This window comes from Primulina huaijiensis, chromosome 7 (assembly GCF_012295235.1).
Source record: "Primulina huaijiensis isolate GDHJ02 chromosome 7, ASM1229523v2, whole genome shotgun sequence".
NCBI classification, from domain to species: domain Eukaryota; kingdom Viridiplantae; phylum Streptophyta; class Magnoliopsida; order Lamiales; family Gesneriaceae; genus Primulina; species Primulina huaijiensis.
The window spans coordinates 6,104,433-6,123,624 of record NC_133312.1 but is presented as its reverse complement, the minus strand read 5'-3'; the positions used below and the strand labels follow the sequence as shown (position 1 = coordinate 6,123,624).

At 32.6% G+C, this 19,192-nt stretch overlaps 1 protein-coding gene across 5 annotated transcripts; it reads right to left on the bottom strand.

The window, feature by feature from the left end:
• Positions 1-8,889: 8,889 nt before the first annotated feature.
• LOC140980281 (transcriptional corepressor LEUNIG-like) lies at positions 8,890-17,734 on the bottom strand. Of its 5 annotated transcripts, none has more exons than XM_073446016.1 (19): positions 17,506-17,734; positions 17,168-17,273; positions 16,514-16,611; positions 16,310-16,419; positions 15,343-15,699; positions 15,178-15,266; positions 14,867-14,945; positions 14,702-14,777; positions 14,406-14,455; positions 13,431-13,730; positions 13,073-13,267; positions 12,268-12,513; positions 12,049-12,184; positions 11,340-11,449; positions 11,063-11,212; positions 10,378-10,533; positions 10,145-10,261; positions 9,803-10,009; positions 8,890-9,293 (listed from the first exon to the last, which is right to left on the bottom strand). In XM_073446016.1, exons 2-19 carry the CDS (start codon positions 17,197-17,199, stop codon positions 9,150-9,152), a joined length of 2,652 nt encoding a protein of 883 aa, XP_073302117.1. In that variant the 5' UTR covers positions 17,200-17,273; positions 17,506-17,734; the 3' UTR covers positions 8,890-9,149. The 5 variants fall into 5 exon arrangements, with proteins under 5 accessions (XP_073302117.1, XP_073302120.1, XP_073302121.1 ...); XM_073446019.1 differs by having other exon boundaries at positions 13,431-13,688; XM_073446020.1 differs by having other exon boundaries at positions 13,431-13,676.
• Between the last annotated feature and the right edge of the window lie 1,458 nt (positions 17,735-19,192).

Here is a 19,192-nt window from a genome sequence, read left to right as displayed (position 1 = left end):
ATTTTGTTCGAAAATATTAATTTAAGTGATATAATTGTTATTTTGTTTTACAATTATAAATAAATAAAATTATCCTCTCCCTTATACAAATTCAAAGGCATCACAATGATAGAAATTTAGAATTTTAACATAAAAAATATAAAAAAAAATTAATTTTAGACTATTTCCCTCCTCTCACTAAAATTCTAATTTGTATATATCAATTCCACAACCGGTGATTCTCATTGCACCAACATAACTTCCAATTTAGTGATGGTAATGTATATCAAGAATTATTTGTGAGAATATCTTGTTCTTAAATTATTATTTTTTTGATTCATTTGTGTCATTTTTTTAAAACAATTTCATAATAATTTTATCTATATAACATTAGATTCTAGTATAAATATATATTTTTGCATAGCATAGATACTGTCATTGTTTTTTAAGAAATATAAGCTGAAAAATTATCAATGATGATTTTTGTGAACTTCAGATAATATATTTTATACTTTTATTATTATTTTAAAAATACTACTAAAAACTTGAGATTAAACTTGAGATTTTATCTATAAAGTCTTCAATTTCTTTCTAGTTTGTATACATTTATATCATTTAAAAAATAATTATTATTTACATTTATATTAATATTATAAATAAAGTTGAAAACTTGTTTTTTTTGGACTAAAATGGAAAAAAAAAGGAAATCAAGGTTACTTATAATTATTAAATTCCTTAATCACCATCGTTTATCATGTATCTCCCTAGCACATAAGTATATTTATAAAAATATCAATGTAATGTCTAATATTTTACACAAATTCTTCAATTTCTTTATAGTTTGTATACATTTATGTCGTTTTAATAATTATTATTATTCAGTGATGTTATATTAAGAATTTCTTGTGGAAAATCTTAGTCTTACTATTTTTTGACTCATTTGTGTAATTTTTCTAAAAATAATTTCATAATAATTTTATCTCTATAACATTCGACTCTAGTATATATATATATTTTTGCATAGAATAGATATTGTCACTGATTTTTTAAGAAAAATAAGCCAAAAAATTAGCAATGATAATTTTTGTGAAATTCAGATAATATATTTTATAAATTTATAATTATTTAAAAATTTACTATTAAAAACTTGAGATTTTATCAATAAATTCTTCAAATTCTTTCTAGTTTGTATATATTCATATCATTTTAAATTTATTATTATTTATATTTACATTTATATTATAGGTAAAGTTGAAAAATTGTTTTTTTGGTAAAATAGAAAAAAATCGGAAATTATGGTTATGATTCATTATTAAATTCCTTATTAATCATTGTTCATTATGTATCAATCGGTTTGACATGGTCAATAATTGAAAAATCATATTTTTATTTAAAAGGACAATAATGTTTTACCATGTATCACCCTAGCACATAAATATATTTACAAAAATATCAATGTAATGTCTAATATTTTACACAAACTCTTCAATTTTTTTGATAGTTTGTATACATTTATATCGTTTTAATAATTATTATTATTTACATTTATATTATAAATAAAGTTGAAAATTTGTTTTTTTTTTTTGGTTAAAACGGGGAAGAAAAAAGTGAAATTAGAATTTTTTTTATTAATTATTAAATTCTTTAATCATCATTGTTCATTATATATAAACCAGTTTGACATGATCAACAATTGAAAAACTAAAATTACCTCTGTCTTTGTCCATCATTTCGCATGTTTGGCTACAAGATGCCCTCATAGTTTCGGTTCATTTCTGATTATGGCCATGTTCTTTTTAATGACCCAAAATAGTCCTAATAGTTTATGGTGTTAACCTATTTTTGTCCGGAATTCCAAATTTACTCTTGTTTTTATTTTTATTTACCCTTTTTTTTCTAGCGCATCATGCTTCCTTAAAATAAATTAAATCTCGTACCTTTTGAGTAAATTATCGCTCGGTCGTGTCAGTCGAATTTTACAGACTTCTCCTTACAGTCTAGCCACTCGACGGCAACCGATGGTTCCTGTAACAGATTCCTTCAACAATAACTAGCGCAACTTTATTTCCTTTTCAACCTCAAAATGTAAAGTGATATATTTAATTTGACATAAGCATAACATGATAAAGACTAAAGTATGGTGATTTTATTTAGACATGCTAAATATTATTATATTAACAACCTCTCTTATAGAGAAGAAAATAACTTGTTTAGCTATTAATTATAGCTGAAAATACAATACACATAAATTGAAATAATATTTATTTGAAATAAAATTGAATAGAATGACCGATGCTCCTGACTTTCTTATGTCTTGGTACTTATAAAAGCCTCTTTTGTATTTGAAATTCAAACTTATAATTTATTTCATTATTGATTTCCAATTGTTGCGGACATCTTGTAGTGGGTGGTTTTTTCTTTCATTGTTAATGATCATGTCTTTTTGTGGTGGTTTGAGTTACTTATCACATTAATCTTTTGCTTTTGAGATTCGTGAGGAAAATGCTTTTTGTGTGGTAGCTCACCACTTGGACTTATCTTCGTAAGATGCTTTTGGTCAGATATTGGTCGAAAATCTTTCTGGAATTCTGGTTATTTCTGGTTCATCCATAGTACAAAATTTTCGACGAATCACTTTGCTTCTGACCACTTGTTATTCCACCGAAAATTTCTTTTCATTTCAAATATATCTTCTGCAAATCATGTAGTTTTTCTGTCATTTACTTAACATGAAATATCCGTTAACTAAATTTTGATAAAATTTAAATGGAAACGTGACTTTGTCCATCTCTTTGAGACAAACACATAATCCTCATGTTCTTTTAGTGGAGATGTCATCTTCAGTAAGTGAAGCAACAAAAGATGTTTCATTTACTGGAGGATCCTTGATTAATTTACATTCATATCTGGTTTCCTGAGCTTGATGAAATAGAAAGCCTCGTGTGAGTCTTTCCCAGCGGTTTTGGTGTTATACTAAAGAAGTATTGCTCCAAAATATTTCTTCGTGACAAATAGTTGTTATCCGCATTTGTTTCATGTACATCTTCCTGAATCCATCTTGATAGTTAAGATCTTTCTGGAAAACTTGGTGATTTGGTATAGATTGAAGAAAAGCTCCAAAGGCATACCATATATTGACGTCTTTGGGAAAAGAATTAGGTTTCATCCAAATTCTTGGATATTTTCTTGATACATCCATCTGTCCAGTAACCAGATTAATTCCTGCTCTAGTTTTAACTTCTCCCCATTTTTTTTGATATATCTGATTTGGAGAAATTGTAAACTCATTAGTTTCAACTTTAGATTTACCCTTATCAGTTTGATGTCTAAGGTTGATATCTCCCTCTTCAGTCCCCAAGATGAAAGGTTGACTTGTTGATTCGAGATAAGGATATGGAGTCTTAACTTCTGCTTGGACCGAATCATCTAAAAATGATCCGACTTAACACTTGTTATATAGGTACTTGAATCCCCTACTCCAGATATAGAGTCATGTACTCTAAACTTTTTTTTTTTTTTTTTGAGAAACCAATAGCTCAAAGGATATACTTTTGCAATACAAACCACAAATGAGTGTAACCCTATAAACAACATGTAATTCGATTAGAGACAATACTTTTATCAACATGTTGTAACTTACCCGCAACTTCTGCATTTAAGGCAAGCTTGTTGAACTCGTTTTGAAGCATTTCAAGTTGTTCTCTCAAATGCCTATGCATTTTCATGGTGACATCAACATTAATGTTGTTTACCTCTTGTTAAGAAATCTACAAGAATATTTTTTGAGATTTAATCATAACATTATCAAATATATAATTTTGACACAAACTTTTCATCTTAATAATCTAGTTTTCTTAAGTTTAGATTCAATGTTATTTTTCGAGAAAGTTTTAACATGTGTATTATCAACTTTCAAGATAAATTTCTTAGCGAGTAAAAATAATAGTCATTTTTCAAAAGTCTTTTGTACGGCATAAAATTTATTTTCGTTGATATGTGATCGTATGTCTTCAATCTGCATCCGCGAATAGTCCACTATAGTATCTGCATGGTTGTTTACCTTCTAGTGTGAGCTTCGTAAGAACTGCAACCCACCAATGATCACTAACATATGTGTACAATATCGGATTATCTCCATTATGATGAATAGTCATTTTCGGAAGATTTTTGACAATCTCTTTTAGTTGGCTAAGTCCCTTAGTATGTTCTTCTATCTATATGAATCTTGCATCTTTCTTCAGTAATAAACTAAACATTTTTCTATGTTTTGCTAGATTCTTGATGAACATTGTAGTAAAGTTAAAAAAAAAATCCAAAGAAATTTGGACTTTTTCCACAATGCGTTTTTGAAAAATTATTCACGACTTATTTATTTCTACTCCAAGGAATTCAATTTTTCTTGTAGCTATAACTGCCTTCTTTTCAGATAATACAAGTCCTTCGTTTACAAACTTTAAAGAAAGTCTATAAATGTTTAATATGTTTATTCATATTTTTTATGCAATTATAATATTATAAATATAGAAAAATATAAAATAAAAAATATTGAAATAGATTATCATTTTTATTTGAAATATATGTGGTGCAATAGCCAATCATATTGGTCCCAAATATAATGACTTTGTGATGTGGAGAAATCTTTGAATTTCTCACTTTCTTCCTTAATCCGAATATGATAGGACACAAAATTACAATAAAATTTAGAGAACATTTTAGCGAAACGTATACAAGTAATTAAATGATCTATACTAGATATAAAATATCAATCAAATTCCAGGATTTTATTAATTTTTAGATAATTAGTTAATAACATGGGTTTGTTTCTTTTGATTTTACCATAATTTCTTATCGTGAAATCTGGGTTAATGTGGGATGATATTTTTTCTTTGACTAAATCAAGGTTCAAATGTTCCTTGATAATATCTACATATCCTTTTTATCAACTATGTTCATTGGGATATGTTTGCATCTGACGAACTCATATTCCCTGTCTTCCGTAATTTTAAGTCTAGCTTGGAGTTGGTTCATTTTCCACCATGTCAATGGATCTTCATTATAGTTTTCTTTGATCATTTTCTTGACATCTTCTAAAGATACTTTTGGTTAAAACTCTACATTTTTCTGGTGTAAAGCTATCTTGAAGAATTTCATTTCCTTTGGTTGGAGATTATATTCTATTCTTATTTGGAGCATCATTTCTCCAAATTTTCTATAATATTTTATTTTTTGGTGTAGAAGTTTTCTTCATCACCATGATTGTTGCAAAACGAGATTGAATTTCTTTTTGTAAAATGTCTCTCTTAATCTTGAACTATGACATTGTCATCACATGGTATTCTGAACGTTAATCTTATAGTCTTATTTTCTTGTGTATAAGATTTAAGCATTTGTAGAAAATTGTTCCCCCACAAGATGTCTGCTCCTGTATCATGAAAGTAAATTTGTGATGTTTTCACATATATCAAAGCGTTTTTCATGCACAACCGATTAAGATTTCTGCTTTCTTAATCTTTTTGCATAAAATTAAAATTTGCAAAATATTTTTCAGCTATTTGAGGTAATTCTTCTTCTAATTCTTTGGTCAAGATTCCTCATTTCGCTGTACAAATTCCAGCTTCTATATAAATATAAGCAACAACTTACTATGCTTTATATTTTTTGTATAACATCTCTACTGGAATGTATATTGAGAATGAACTCGTGGTCATTGGATTTTCCACATCTAATATTTTGTCTTGAATTTCATTTCGTTCTTGATTCGTTTCCAAGGTTTTTATTCCTTGAGAAACTTTAATCCAAGAACCAATTAATCGATTTCTTTTCCTGGAATTTATTTTGTATGAACCTCCGAATATCCGATGTTTATCATTCTTTGGTAGATTCCTATCATGGGTTGTTCCAAATAGTATATGATATTACAAAGGAATTGAATTTTTTTTTTCTTTTAATATCAAATCATATTTCAACTTCTCTTCATCCTTCAAAACATCTAAGTTTTTCTTATTGTTGAAATTTTTTTATGGTGCTGATTGGGTTTCTTGGGCAAATGTTTTTCCCCATCCGTGACTTGTTAATCTATTTCTTTGGAAATATAGTCTTTTTATTCCATTTTAAGACTTTCCTTGTAAAATTGGTTTTCCATGAATATGGATATCTATTTTTTGTATTAAGAGAAACTCAATTTTTCCTGGATAAATTGTGTGAGCAACTTTTTCAAATATTTCTGGTATTTCAATAAACTCATTTCTACTAAAAAAAAACTCTAAATGATGTGTATTAGTAAAAAAATATATGAAACATGATATGTAATAAAATATGATCTATTACTTTCTTTCATCAGCCTTTTTTCCTTGAAGTGATGCAATGTCAAGACTTGACTAAAATATCGATCTGATAGGTTGTATGTAATTCTTGGATAAATTACTTATATAATTTTTCCTGCACAGAGATCTCTCGAGATTGTTCACGGTATAGAATCTTGAAGATTACTCATTTTTTCTCGTATATAGCAATATCAATATGTGAATCTATTTATTTTTTAAAAATATTTTTTATCATGACCTGGATTGCTCCAATGTGAATCCAAAATATGGTTCGTGCTACTTCTGACTTGATTTTTTGTAATTCCTATTTTATTTCTTCAAAAGAATTAATTGCATCTCTATCAGGTTTTTTGTAAGTTCCAATGTGATTTTCATTTTTCGTATGGAAACGTTATAGATTAAATGTTGTTTTTGTTTCTTAGGTCAATATATTCCTAATAAATTATCTACATGTTCAGCATAAAATCATTGATAACTCTGTAAGCTGTGGTTTTTTCTCATGATCTTTTGGATCATGTTATGAGATATAGTTGTCTAGCTAAAGAAATAAGACAAATATTCACGCGTTCGTGTCGATACACTTCGTATTCACCCAAATTCTTATTTTTTCTCCATCCGAATCTTCTTTACTCAAGACTTTTTCTTCTTCATATACAATTTTTCCCGAGAGAATATCATCAAATTGGTATACTTGAATTAAATCTTGATAATAAATAGTTTCTTCGATATCCGGAGTTGATTCGAAGCGCCTATTCTTTTTCTATCATTTTCGAGATAGTTGGTTGAAATGTGATTTCTTGCTCCACATCTCTAGCAATTACAATCTTCAAAACTTCATTAGCTCTAATGTAAGCTCTTCTGAAAGTTTTTCGTGTTGGTTTTTGTCTCGTGCTTTGAGATATACCCCCAAAACAACGTCTCTTTCAGGCCTTTCGAGTTCGATGCCTTAGATGACATCCCACTTCGTAATGGTTTTACTTTTTTGTCCAAATTTGTAAGATATTGTTTTCTGTCTAGATCATATTATTCTTGTTTATTCAACTTTTCCAATTTCTAGCATAAGGATGAGATCTAAAAATCTTTATTTTCTACCTTTGTGGTTTACTTCCGATAATTATTTCTCTATAACATAAAGAGTGTTTATTAATACCCCTTAATTTTTAGTATTTCTTTTGTAATGTTGTCAAATGACATCATTCTGACAATTTTCTTTTTAAAAAAATGGCTCTCTTGAACAGAGTATTATGATTGTCAGTAATATATTCTTTTGTCAGCATTTTCTATATAGGCTTGTATTTTGGCGAATAAAAGCTGCATTGTTGTATTTTCTTTAACTCATGAATTTTATCTATATTTAGTAAATAAAATAATATATTTATCCACTAAACAAATGTTATGTAATTCAAGACTACACAAAACTTGACTATATATTTTTTCTTTTTTGTATCTTAACTATTGAAATAATATGCTTCTATAAAATTTGATGACCACAAAAAATTTGGAATCCGGTTATTAAAATATGGAGGTAGGACCACTCGTTCACATCTTTTGGTCCATATTCAAAGCCGTGACGAGCACGGATTTTTTAAAATTTTAAATACGGACTCACCAACATTTAGAATGGCAGCAGCTCTATCTATAAATAATCTATTAAGAAAGACAACACATGCTTCTCTGTTGTTCTTTGAATGTTTTTGCATACATTAATAAATTTTCTTCTATTGTTTTTTTTTCCTTCTTTTCTTTTCTTTTTTTCGTTTTTTGAGTTTGGGCACCACTTTCATCTGGGATTTTGTTCTTCACGATTAACAATTCTCATGGGACTATGATGATACACCTAACTTGGTTCGCTCGTCGTGCATAATGGCAAGCAGCCTTTGATGATATGAAAACATCTAAGTCCCCCATCTTAGTTCACAGACAGACAAGCAAATGAAATGAATACGACATAGTCGAAATTATCACGAGTACTGTATTAATCAATTTTCTTGGACTGTTTTTTTCTCTCTTTTTTCCCTTTTTTTGAGTTTGAGCACAGTTTTCATCTGGGTTTTTGTTCTTCATTATCAAGAATACTCACGGGACTTCGTTCGCTCGTCGTTCATAATAGGCACGCAACCTTTGATGATATGCAAACAAGTATCTGAGTCCCCTATCTTCTCAGTTCACACACGGACAAAATAAACAAAGTAAACATGAAGGTTGAATCGTCAAAAGTGTAATAATTTTCACCAGTCTACACTTGATGCCCACATAAACATTATTTAAACAAGCCAAGGCACCCCAACGTGTTTAAAACCAATAATTTCAAAACAAGTGACTCGTATGACAATCTCTGTTCCGCAAACCTTGTTTTTGTATCATATAAATGACTGGTTTCCCCGATCTCATCTAGAAATTAAATCTCAGACACAAATTTTCCCCACACAAGTACTCTTACACAAACCTCAGAAAATTTGCTGCAAAGAAGATTCTCGCCAAATGTAGTCATAAACCTCAAAGGTATTTAAGATGATAAAAGCAACAATCAGAAGCTAAATACATTATAAACACACACACATATTCTTCAGTTTCCAAGTTAGATAAGTAATAAAAACTTGAATGCCAGATAGAACAACTTGACAACCAATTCTGACTGAATTCTGAACTGTTTAATATACCAAAGAACGAAAGCAAACGAAGAAAAACAGAGTAACAGCGGGGGTACTAATTCTTCTACAGTTCCATGGAACTTGACCAGGAAAACGAGGCAGACCAGAAGTACACGTCAAACACAAACTACCTTATGAGAAATAGCAGAATACTGAGGATGTAGGTATGGGGGATGAGAGGATTGATCTAAAATTGTCATTTCCATAATTTAACGGTCTTGTCGTGACTAGCAGAAGCAACTAACCCCGCTACTGTCGACACAGCCAGTGAAGCAATCAATCCTTCGTGTGCTGAGAGGGTCATAGTTTTGTTCTCTGCCATGTTCCAAAGCTCGAGCGTCTGCAAATGAATACAATTATATTAACAAAAATTTAATCTTTATAACGTGCAGGGAAAATTGAACAGAGCTAGCTCAGAAGCACCAGCTGCTAGGGAACTTTTTGAGCCTACTCAAATATTATTTACACCTGTCTTCTGAATTGTCAATCTCAAATCGTGCACGAAAATGTAAGAAAATTATTTCCAATATAAATTATTTTGTTCATTCACCACTTTTAATATATCCATCATATCCATATTTAGAAACAAACAATAGGCTCTAACCATATTTCGACTCTCTCTAACAGAGCTCAAAGACTAAATGAACTGATCTCAAATTCAAACTCTAAATTGAGACAAACGTAACTTCATAATAGTTCAATTTTTGAGTCTCCGGACCAAATAAAAAATTCAAAGGGCAAGAAATCGGTAATATTTCGTTTTGCTTCAATTCATTACAACCCTATATTGATGACAACCTTGACAATGATTGAAAGAATCAAAAGGTAAAAACCAAGTAATAAACTTACCTGGTAACAACCAATAACAAGCAATGATGAATATGTAGGATGGAACACACATGAATAGAATTTGTTTCCATTACAACTAAGATCGTGCAAACAATCCCCTTCGCTTCCAGACCTCAACGTCCAAACTCTCACCGAATCCTCACTCACCGACGCCAAGAGTTCTCCAGATGGATCCCAACATACAGAAAGAATGGGTTTTGTGTGACCCTGAGAAAATAATAATGACAAAAAAATTAGGTAATACCGGTTAAAATAGAAACTAGCAAGTTATTATAAAACATATATTATGTGGCAGAAACAAGAAAGAACCATCCAAACTTCAAGGAGATGAGAAAATAAGACCTTGAATGAATGTCGACACGCTTGAGTCTCCGCATCCAGTATTGACACAACATTCTCAGCAGCAGCTGCAAGATATCTTCCAACACGGGGTTGAAATCTCACTTTGGCCGTGCCACCCTAAACCAACAAAAGATTGTAAATGATGTAAATTACATCTTCAACACCAACCAGATATATGAATAATTAATTGAACGTGGAAGTATCTGATTTACTTAATTATTTCAATATTTCACCTTGAAAACTCTTGGACAGCTACCATTATTGATACTCCAGTATCTTATCTCACCATCTCCATCACAAGAACAGATGAGATCTTCTTTGTTTGGATGAAAGTCTAATGACGTCACACCCGCCGAATGTCCAGTAAATGTTCGAAGTGAATAGCTAGGCTGCAGTAAAGGCCATTAATAAGGATGAATTGACATAATATCTACAAACACTAGAATATTCCAGACAATGGTGGAGCCTGGGAGAGGTGACAGGAGCAGTAACCCTCCACTCTTAAAATTGTCCTATAAACTTGCATATTTTTATATGCATTATACATATGTTTACATACAAACAAAAATATGATCTTACTCCCTGTAATTTATTCAAGTTTTAGCTTTATTCCCTTTGCATGAAACTTTTGGCTCCGCCACTATTTCAAAGGATCGGGAGCTAAAAATTGGAAGTGAAGAAAATAATGAGCAAGAGAAAAAGAAATTGCATGAAAATCTAAATGTTTTCCGGAAAAATTCTTTGCAAGCACACAAGAAAAACAGCTGCTGGGGAATGCAACCAGAACACCAAAGGCACACACAGAAGAATCCTGGTAATGAATAATTTAGAAAAGATCATGATTATTAAATTAAAGGAAAATGAAATTCCCAAACTGAGCATAAGACCATGCAATTGATATAAGCATCGTCAACTAACATTATCTGCATCCCAGACCCTCACAGTTTTGTCAAAAGAAGATGTGGCAAGGCGTGCCATGCTAGGACTAAAGCGAATATCAGTAATAAGTGATGAGTGTTCTTCGAGAGTAGTTTTTGGCTTCAATGGGTCAGTAAACCACAACACAGCCTGCATCATTTCAAACATAATTTCATATCATTTCTTCTGTGACTTTAAGTTTTAAAGAATATGCACTATAGATTGCTAAATATTTGTTCTACTAATGTAAATAATTGTTATCAATTGCAACTCTCACCTTCTTGTCATGACCACCACTAGCAAGTAACTTCCCATCAGATGAGAAATGGCAACATGCAACTTTACTAGAACTAGCACGAACTGAACTCACTTCTGTAAATGTAAACCCTAGATAGCACAAACGTCCCAATCAGAACATAATGGTGTTTTACAAATAAGAATTAGCGTTCAATTTCAATTTCTTTCAAGCTCACTCAGATAAAGCTTGCAAGAGTTCATGCTTCTGGCTTCATATAACCAAATCACAATTAGCAGTAGTCACATGACAGACAACACAAATCAACTCAAAGATTAAGTTCTTTACAGCATATTATTACTGAAAAAATGCACTGATATTTTAATGAATGTACACTGAACATTGTCAGGTTTTGAACAATCTCCAACATTTTTGCTTGTTAAACTAAAATTTCCAAGTCAAAGTTTTCTTGATTGATACCAAGAATTTAATGTCTGGAAACATCATTGTGCAAACACTCATCCACATATTTGGCAGATTACAACTCCCTCACCCCCTCACAAAAAAGAAAAAGCAAGTCAATGACAAGAGAACATCATTGTTAATTAGAGGAACTTTGAAAATTGGCACTTGTTGTAATGAAATAGAGTTTAAACACAATAAATCATCACCATAGATGCTTAAAACTGTAAATTCCAAAAAAACTGAATGAAGGCTAGAGAAAATTCAATAAAAAAATCTTTTTACTTACCTTTGCTAACATCCATACAACGGCCAGCTGCATCTCTAGGGTCGGCATCATCATGAGACAAAAAGGACTCAACATTGTCTTCAACATCATCCACAAAACGATCCATATCAGCTTGAGCAAGATCTTTATCATCCCACTGCCAGAGATAGATTCCAAGAAATTGCAAAAATTGAACTCACACTTTATTCGCCAAAGATGAGACATGAGATACGCTCTTACCAATTGATTTGATGGTGATGTAAGACTACCAGCAGTGTCTGCTCCAAACATCATCAGGGGCTTTGAAGAACTGCCACTATGTGGCAAAGCAGACATTGACATCACATCACCAGGTGTATGAGTTGACGGTGTCGAGGGAGCTGAACTTGGAGATGGACCAGCTGTGTTAGCAGTTCCTGAGCTGTTGGCAGGGCCGGAAGATGACACAGGCTGCTTTCTCTTCCTTCCACCCTGGTTTTTTGATACCTTGAATGCATGAAAGCCGTGTTAGGAAACTACTCCATGTTGAAACTTAAGATGCATACCCTGGCAACACTCATCAAGAGTGACACAAAAGCCTGATGCTGGTTTCTTAAGAGCTTTCAGCAATATATAATCAGATCTGTCTAGCTAGTGCTTAACGCAAAATTATCAATGAGCTCGTTGACATCTTAACCCAATTAACAGGCATATACTCAAGCCCAACAACGAATTAGCTAGACTGAACGCTAATAAGCTAGTCAGTGCAAGACCATTTTCAAACATTATCTATATTGACTGCTCGATCGAAAACGGCTTCATAGACTAATTATGTTGTCGCAATTTTAATTTCTAACTGATAAAGAATATTTATATATCTAAATGGTGCATCGATTAATATGCTTTCACGATGTATAACTTTCCAACAGTCAAACCAGACCATCCTCTCTATATCATGGCTTTTTTGAAATTGCATGACATAGAGAAGGGATTAAAATTTTTCATAGTAAATAAAAACCACTCTGGGGATACAAAATATCTTTTCAAAAAATTAAAATTTATAAACCTGATCATTTCCACGATAAGAATTTGACATGCTGCCATCACATGTGACACTAGCGGTACCCATTATTTTCTCTGGCTGGAGATTGTGATTTGAACTCTGAGACTGCTGACCTGAGAGAGCATGCTGTTGAAGCTGCTGCTGCAATTGATTACTGTTTTGTTGTTGCTGCTGCTGCTGCAGTTGTGCCATCCTCAACTACACAACATACAAACACAGTGATAAATAGAATCCAAGAATCATGAAATAATTGCATTGCTCATCTCTCTAGATTAAACAGAGTGGCATGACATGAACAACCAACAAACACATAAATATGAATTGTAAATGTAAAACCAATTATTAGTCGAGGAAAAGGCACCTTCATTAACATCTCTGGATCACGAGGCAAAGCTTGCAATGAGGCTCCAATGTTAGGAACTATATCACCAACCGAAGTAGGATGACCATCTTTCCCCATGGACAAACTTCGGTTATTTAGAAGCATTTTCAGCCTTCTGCTCTCTATGTCACTGGCAGATGGGGAAGTCATATTCTGCTGTGAAAGCATGAGCTGCTGTTGGTGCTGGGGTGTCAGCATCTGCAATTGATGAAAAGGTTGAGGACCCTGCATAAATGACTTTGGTTGCTGGATGAGTCCAGAACGGAGCTGATCAAGATCCTATCAAAGTAGGCACATGATATTAAATGAAAGATGAGATCATAATCGAGGAAACAAGTTGATCTCTACATGAATTTGCATACCTTCGCTAATCTCGCTCAAAATTCTAACATAAAATAACAAGTGATTAAGGAATAGGTTGTTCTGGCAACAAAACCAAGGTGTGAATGCAGCTTGATTAATTAAAAGCCTAAAACCATATGCCAAAATCGATCTCCAACTTAAAAACAAGAGTTGAAGTTTGACAATTATGAATCAGTTGCACATCTGCATCTAAGAAAAGGGTAGGTATCAAAGTTTTAGCGTTGAAACTAGTATTTCTACCACATAAAAGCTATTAGCTAATCTAACGAGACATTGGATACCAAGCAGCATTGCTGACATTGAAAACGACAGACAACCATTGTTTAGTAACAGAAGAAGAAATATGAATTCGGGTTAATTAAACTAGAATGTCATGGTCTGTCGAGTGAAGATCAAACCACCAAAATATAATAACCTCAACCGGTTTCTTCAAGGTTAAGAACCTGTCTAACCACATAAATTATCACGTAGGAAAAGCTACCATGGCTATCAAGATCATGTCCTGCAGTGTCACAACTGAGAAGTCCACATAAAGTGTGGCTTAGTCAATTATCTTCACAAAACACCGAGGTAAAGCCATAATATACTTACTGTAAGAGGCCATCCTTTCAGCATCAAATTGTTTCCACCTTGATTTGACCCTACAACAATAAGAATCATGTAATTACAGCATATACAGCACAAATCAATAAATTTATTAAACAATTGACACTAATATGTTCTAACTCTGTCAGAGTTGTTGGATTTCACACCCTCATCTTGATATAAGATATTACTCACTGTATCAACTAAATATTACTCAAAACAAGAAGAAGAAACAACACAGTGCATGTGTTCAGAGTCAAAACATAAACTATTTGTAGTCAACCAATGCGTAAAAAGTGTACCCGGGATTCCAATCAATGATCCTTCAGGGCCAGCAGCTCTGGGGTTCAAGATGGGATTTATTTCACTCTTGATATCCTGTTTATGGATATCAATTAATAACATCCATGCAAGTACAAACATGACTAGAAAATTTTTAGAAGAGAAGAATAGAGGATAATACTGACTGGTGTAGACCCTGGAAATTGCTGACCTCGTGCTTGAACTTGGGGGGATAATCCACCAGCTGTGCCATGCAGCACTTGCCTGAGAAAATGGATTTTGATCGTTGGCAAAAGATACGTGACAAATACACCTAGGGGGATACAGCTCGCATTTGTTCTTTAAAATCATACAAAGCGAAGAGCACCATTTAGGAAGCTGAACAATTTCATTCTAATCTAAACCAAGAATTTACACCCTCTCAAACTCCCTTATCCACGTCCACACCAGTAAAAAAAAAGATAATCTTATTATCAACAGATCATATTGAAAATACCCAGAAGGTTGGCCAGCTGCTGCAGCTGTTTTCAATATTGAAGCATGATTCTGATCCAAAATCGGTCCTACATTATTGCCAAATCTTTGCTGAAATTAACCATTGCACAGTTAGCAATTGAAAATAAACTTGAATTTCCACCATGCCACTATATGTAACTTGCACCTTCATAGCCGCATCATCCAGTGAATCTCTCTGAACAGGGAGCTTTAATTTCTCCTCATACATCTTGGTTGCCAATGCATTTGCAGTACCAGGATTTTGTCTCATAAGAGGATCATTTCCAGAAATACCATTAGCAGTTCCATTGAGGAGGGGAGCATCCTCACGCAGTTGCTGCTGAGGTCCCTGTTGTTTATGTTGCTGCTGTTGCTGCAGCTGTTGCTGTTGTTGCTGCTGAGCTTGTTGCTGGTGCTGAGCCTGCCGCTGCAATAAAAGCTGCTGCATCTGCAACTGCTGCTGTTGTGGGTGTTGTGGCTGTTGTGATTGTTGCTGTTGTTCCCTTGCCTTCATCAACTGAGACTGTTTTTTTCAGAGAAGTGGAACAAATTATAGATTTCAACACCACAACAGTGCTAGAAACCAGACTAAAAATTCTTGAATTTCCAATGAATGGTAGAAACTGAAAATTCTCAAGAATTTATATCATTCCTGCACCTGAACACTTTGTTTCTAGAACAAATAATAGGTTCATGGAGATGAGCAAAAAATATGTTGAACGTGCTGAAAACTGTTGAATGAATAACATTATGTCGCTTATTGGTGATTCCATGTAACTACCACATATTCAAGTGATGAGAGCGTAAAATTCTGTAAATAGTTCAGGTGAGAAATCACAAGTAAAATCAACAAAAAAAAAGGGAACTGTTTTCTGTAGAAAAACATCAGCACCTTCTATTAAGTGTCATATACCAAATTTCAACGTATTCAGCATCAAGAAAGAAAGAGAATATTCATACCAGAAATACGTAAGGAAACGGATTCTAATATTCATAAATTAAATGTCAACAACATACATGTCAAAAACAAATTTGAATGGGCAGGAAAGAAGAAAAGGTAGAACGCAGTATGGTGTTCAAGACAAGATTGAAGTAAATGCATGGTGATTGGACTAAATTTTTAGAGTTCCAACCTCAATGTAAGAAGCAGCAACATCAGAGTGCTTCTCGTTTGTCCTGGCAATAAATATGTCCCAGAACACAGACCACCATTCGAAGAGAAAACCACCAGGAGCATCAATAGCTGAAGTGAGAGTCAAATTTTAATAAATATTGATAGAAGAAGACTCCTTAAATAAGAATCCCTATTATCCACAACTTGGTTTTTAAATACTTACCGACAGGGTCAGACGATACTTTTCCTTCTGCTTGAAACGCCTGAGCAGAGGCCTTCAAATCTCTTTTCACCAAATAATCATGTATATAGACATCCAGCCTAGAAGTAAAAAATTCAAATGCATCGGTACATAACAAAAAAGTACCCCGGGTCAAGAGGAAACTTAACTATATAGCACAAGAAGTATGTTATAGGAAAAGGGAAAATGAACCAAAAGGGAACTCCAATATCAATTGAGACCCAAAGGACCAAGGACCCAAAGAATTTCACTGAACTTTAGGCTGCTCATGTCTGTCTAACAAAAAATTAAAAAGAAAATGAAAAAACAACAAAGAGATAAATGGCTTCGAAGCTTTTATAACCCCAGAATACAAGTAAAAAAAGCCTCCGGTTCTTTACGCAGACTGATACTTCAGGGGAAAGATAACAACAGATCGTCCTGGTTGACGCACGAAAAGAATGGGTCAAAGAAATAGCGAGCACGAAGATGTTCAAGAAACAAAACATCATATAGAAATCGAACAATTAATTCAGGGAATCACCAGTTAAACATCACACATGAACGAAAATTTAATAGGAACTCTGGAAGGCTACAAAACGCAAATTTTGGCAGTATAAAAATTCACAAACACCAAAACAAGATAAAGAAGCTTACATTTTATCAGCTTCCCAGTTGGTTTGAGACATGTTTTCCTGTCCAGTTGCTAAGAATTCTCAGACTAAAAGATACACCTTTCCTTGAATTTCCACCCCTCGAGCCTCTGAAATTTGTTCATCACATCAAGCTCACACAAATATAAGAAAAGGACAAAGCTTCAATAATCTCAACAGCTGGAATACCAGTATACCACATACAAACTAGCACATAAAATCTAAGCCAGCCACTTCAAAGTTCAAACACCTAATGGCTTCGTAATTTAACATGGTTCCCAATATCGGTATCGTTCGGCCGTTCCATAACCGGAACTTCAATGGCCGATACAAATTTCCTACCTGGAAAGGATGGTGCTCTGGAGCTGCGATAATCACCGCGATAACCGTAGAACGGCCGTTATGTAGGAAAGTAACGAATTTTGGCTATAATCGGAGAGGAACGGCCGATTTACCCCATTTTCCTAATTTTACCCTAATTTTTCCGCCATGTATGTTGGAGAAAGGTGTGTGTGGGAGAGAGAAGAGTTTGGACTTGAGAGAGAGAAATGGGCCAACTTTTTTCTTTTGGTTTTTTTCCCTTCAATTTTTTATATGATTAAAAAACATGATATCAATAATTTTGAAATTTTTTTTTTAAAAAAAAACACTGATTTATTCGAAATTAAAATCGAATGTTTCCGTTTATGAAATGTGGGTAAACCACTTTTGACATATATATTATTTATTTATATTATTTTATATTATATTATTAAATTTGAGACATTTAGAATAACTATATTTTGATCTCATTGTCTATTTTAATAATTATATATATTAATAAAATGTTAAAATTTGAATGCAAGTTATCTCGAGCTCGGTAGATAAAATTTTTGTTTTTGATAAGCCCGTTCAATTCCTAGTTCTTATTTTTCTTTTTATTTTGTTAATTCATATATCAAAATTACAGTGTAGTCGCTCACAATTTTTTATAATTACATTTTGGTTATCATTTAAATATAAATCAAATGAATTATAAAAATAATATTTTACAAAAGAGCGTCGATACACTACTCTGTATTGTGTGTACTTACGATAGTCTCATCTTATTCTCCTTCACTCTCATGAAATCAATTACATGGTTTCAAACTTATATAGCGTGAATTGTTCAGATTTGTAATCTAAAGTTGCAGGTGAACTAATTAATCAAATGCGTATACATAAGATTAAATAACGTCAACAATTACTCTATTTCAGTTTTTCATCATAATTTGTGTTTTAAATAGCGGCGTGGTCCGCGAACTCAAATTGCTAGAATGGAACTTCGATTTTGGCATCAATAAAATTTTGCCTGATGGTCCGTTGCATTGTCTTTTGTTTATCGAGCTTAATCTGTTTGATAAAATGCCTACATCAGAACTACTGTGTCTTTACAAGTTGACGTTGCTACACGTATAAATATTTAAACTTTTTACTTAATTTGTTAGAGGCGATGCTCCCTTGCTCGGTCGGTCGGTCGATCGATCGGGTTCTACGAGTAATATATTAACAACTTCAATGAGACTAGTTGTAGGCACCTCAAATTTTTGAGGTATATACCCAGGTTTTTATGCAGTAAAAGATACGTTTTGGTTTTATTTTAAGGATGATAAATATGTGTTTATATTTGTATATATTTAAGTGCATATGTTTTTTTTTTAATGAATTACAATTTAATAGATATAAGCTTAACTGCAGAAAGTTTTTTTTTTTTTTTAAATAATGGCAAAAACTTGTGTGAGACGGTCTCATGGGTCATATTTGTGAGACGGATCTCTTATTTGGGTCATCCATGAAAAAGTATAACTTTTTATGCTAAGAGATTACTTTTTATTGTGAATATGGGTAGGATTGACCAGTCTCACAGATTAATATACGTGAGACGGTCTCACATGAGACCCACTCTAAAATAATATAGGAAACCGCGGGTACTGTGCCTTTTCCCAAACAATAACCAAGGTTAAATTAGTTGGGTAAGAACTATTAGAGATGATAAATACGGGGAACAAAA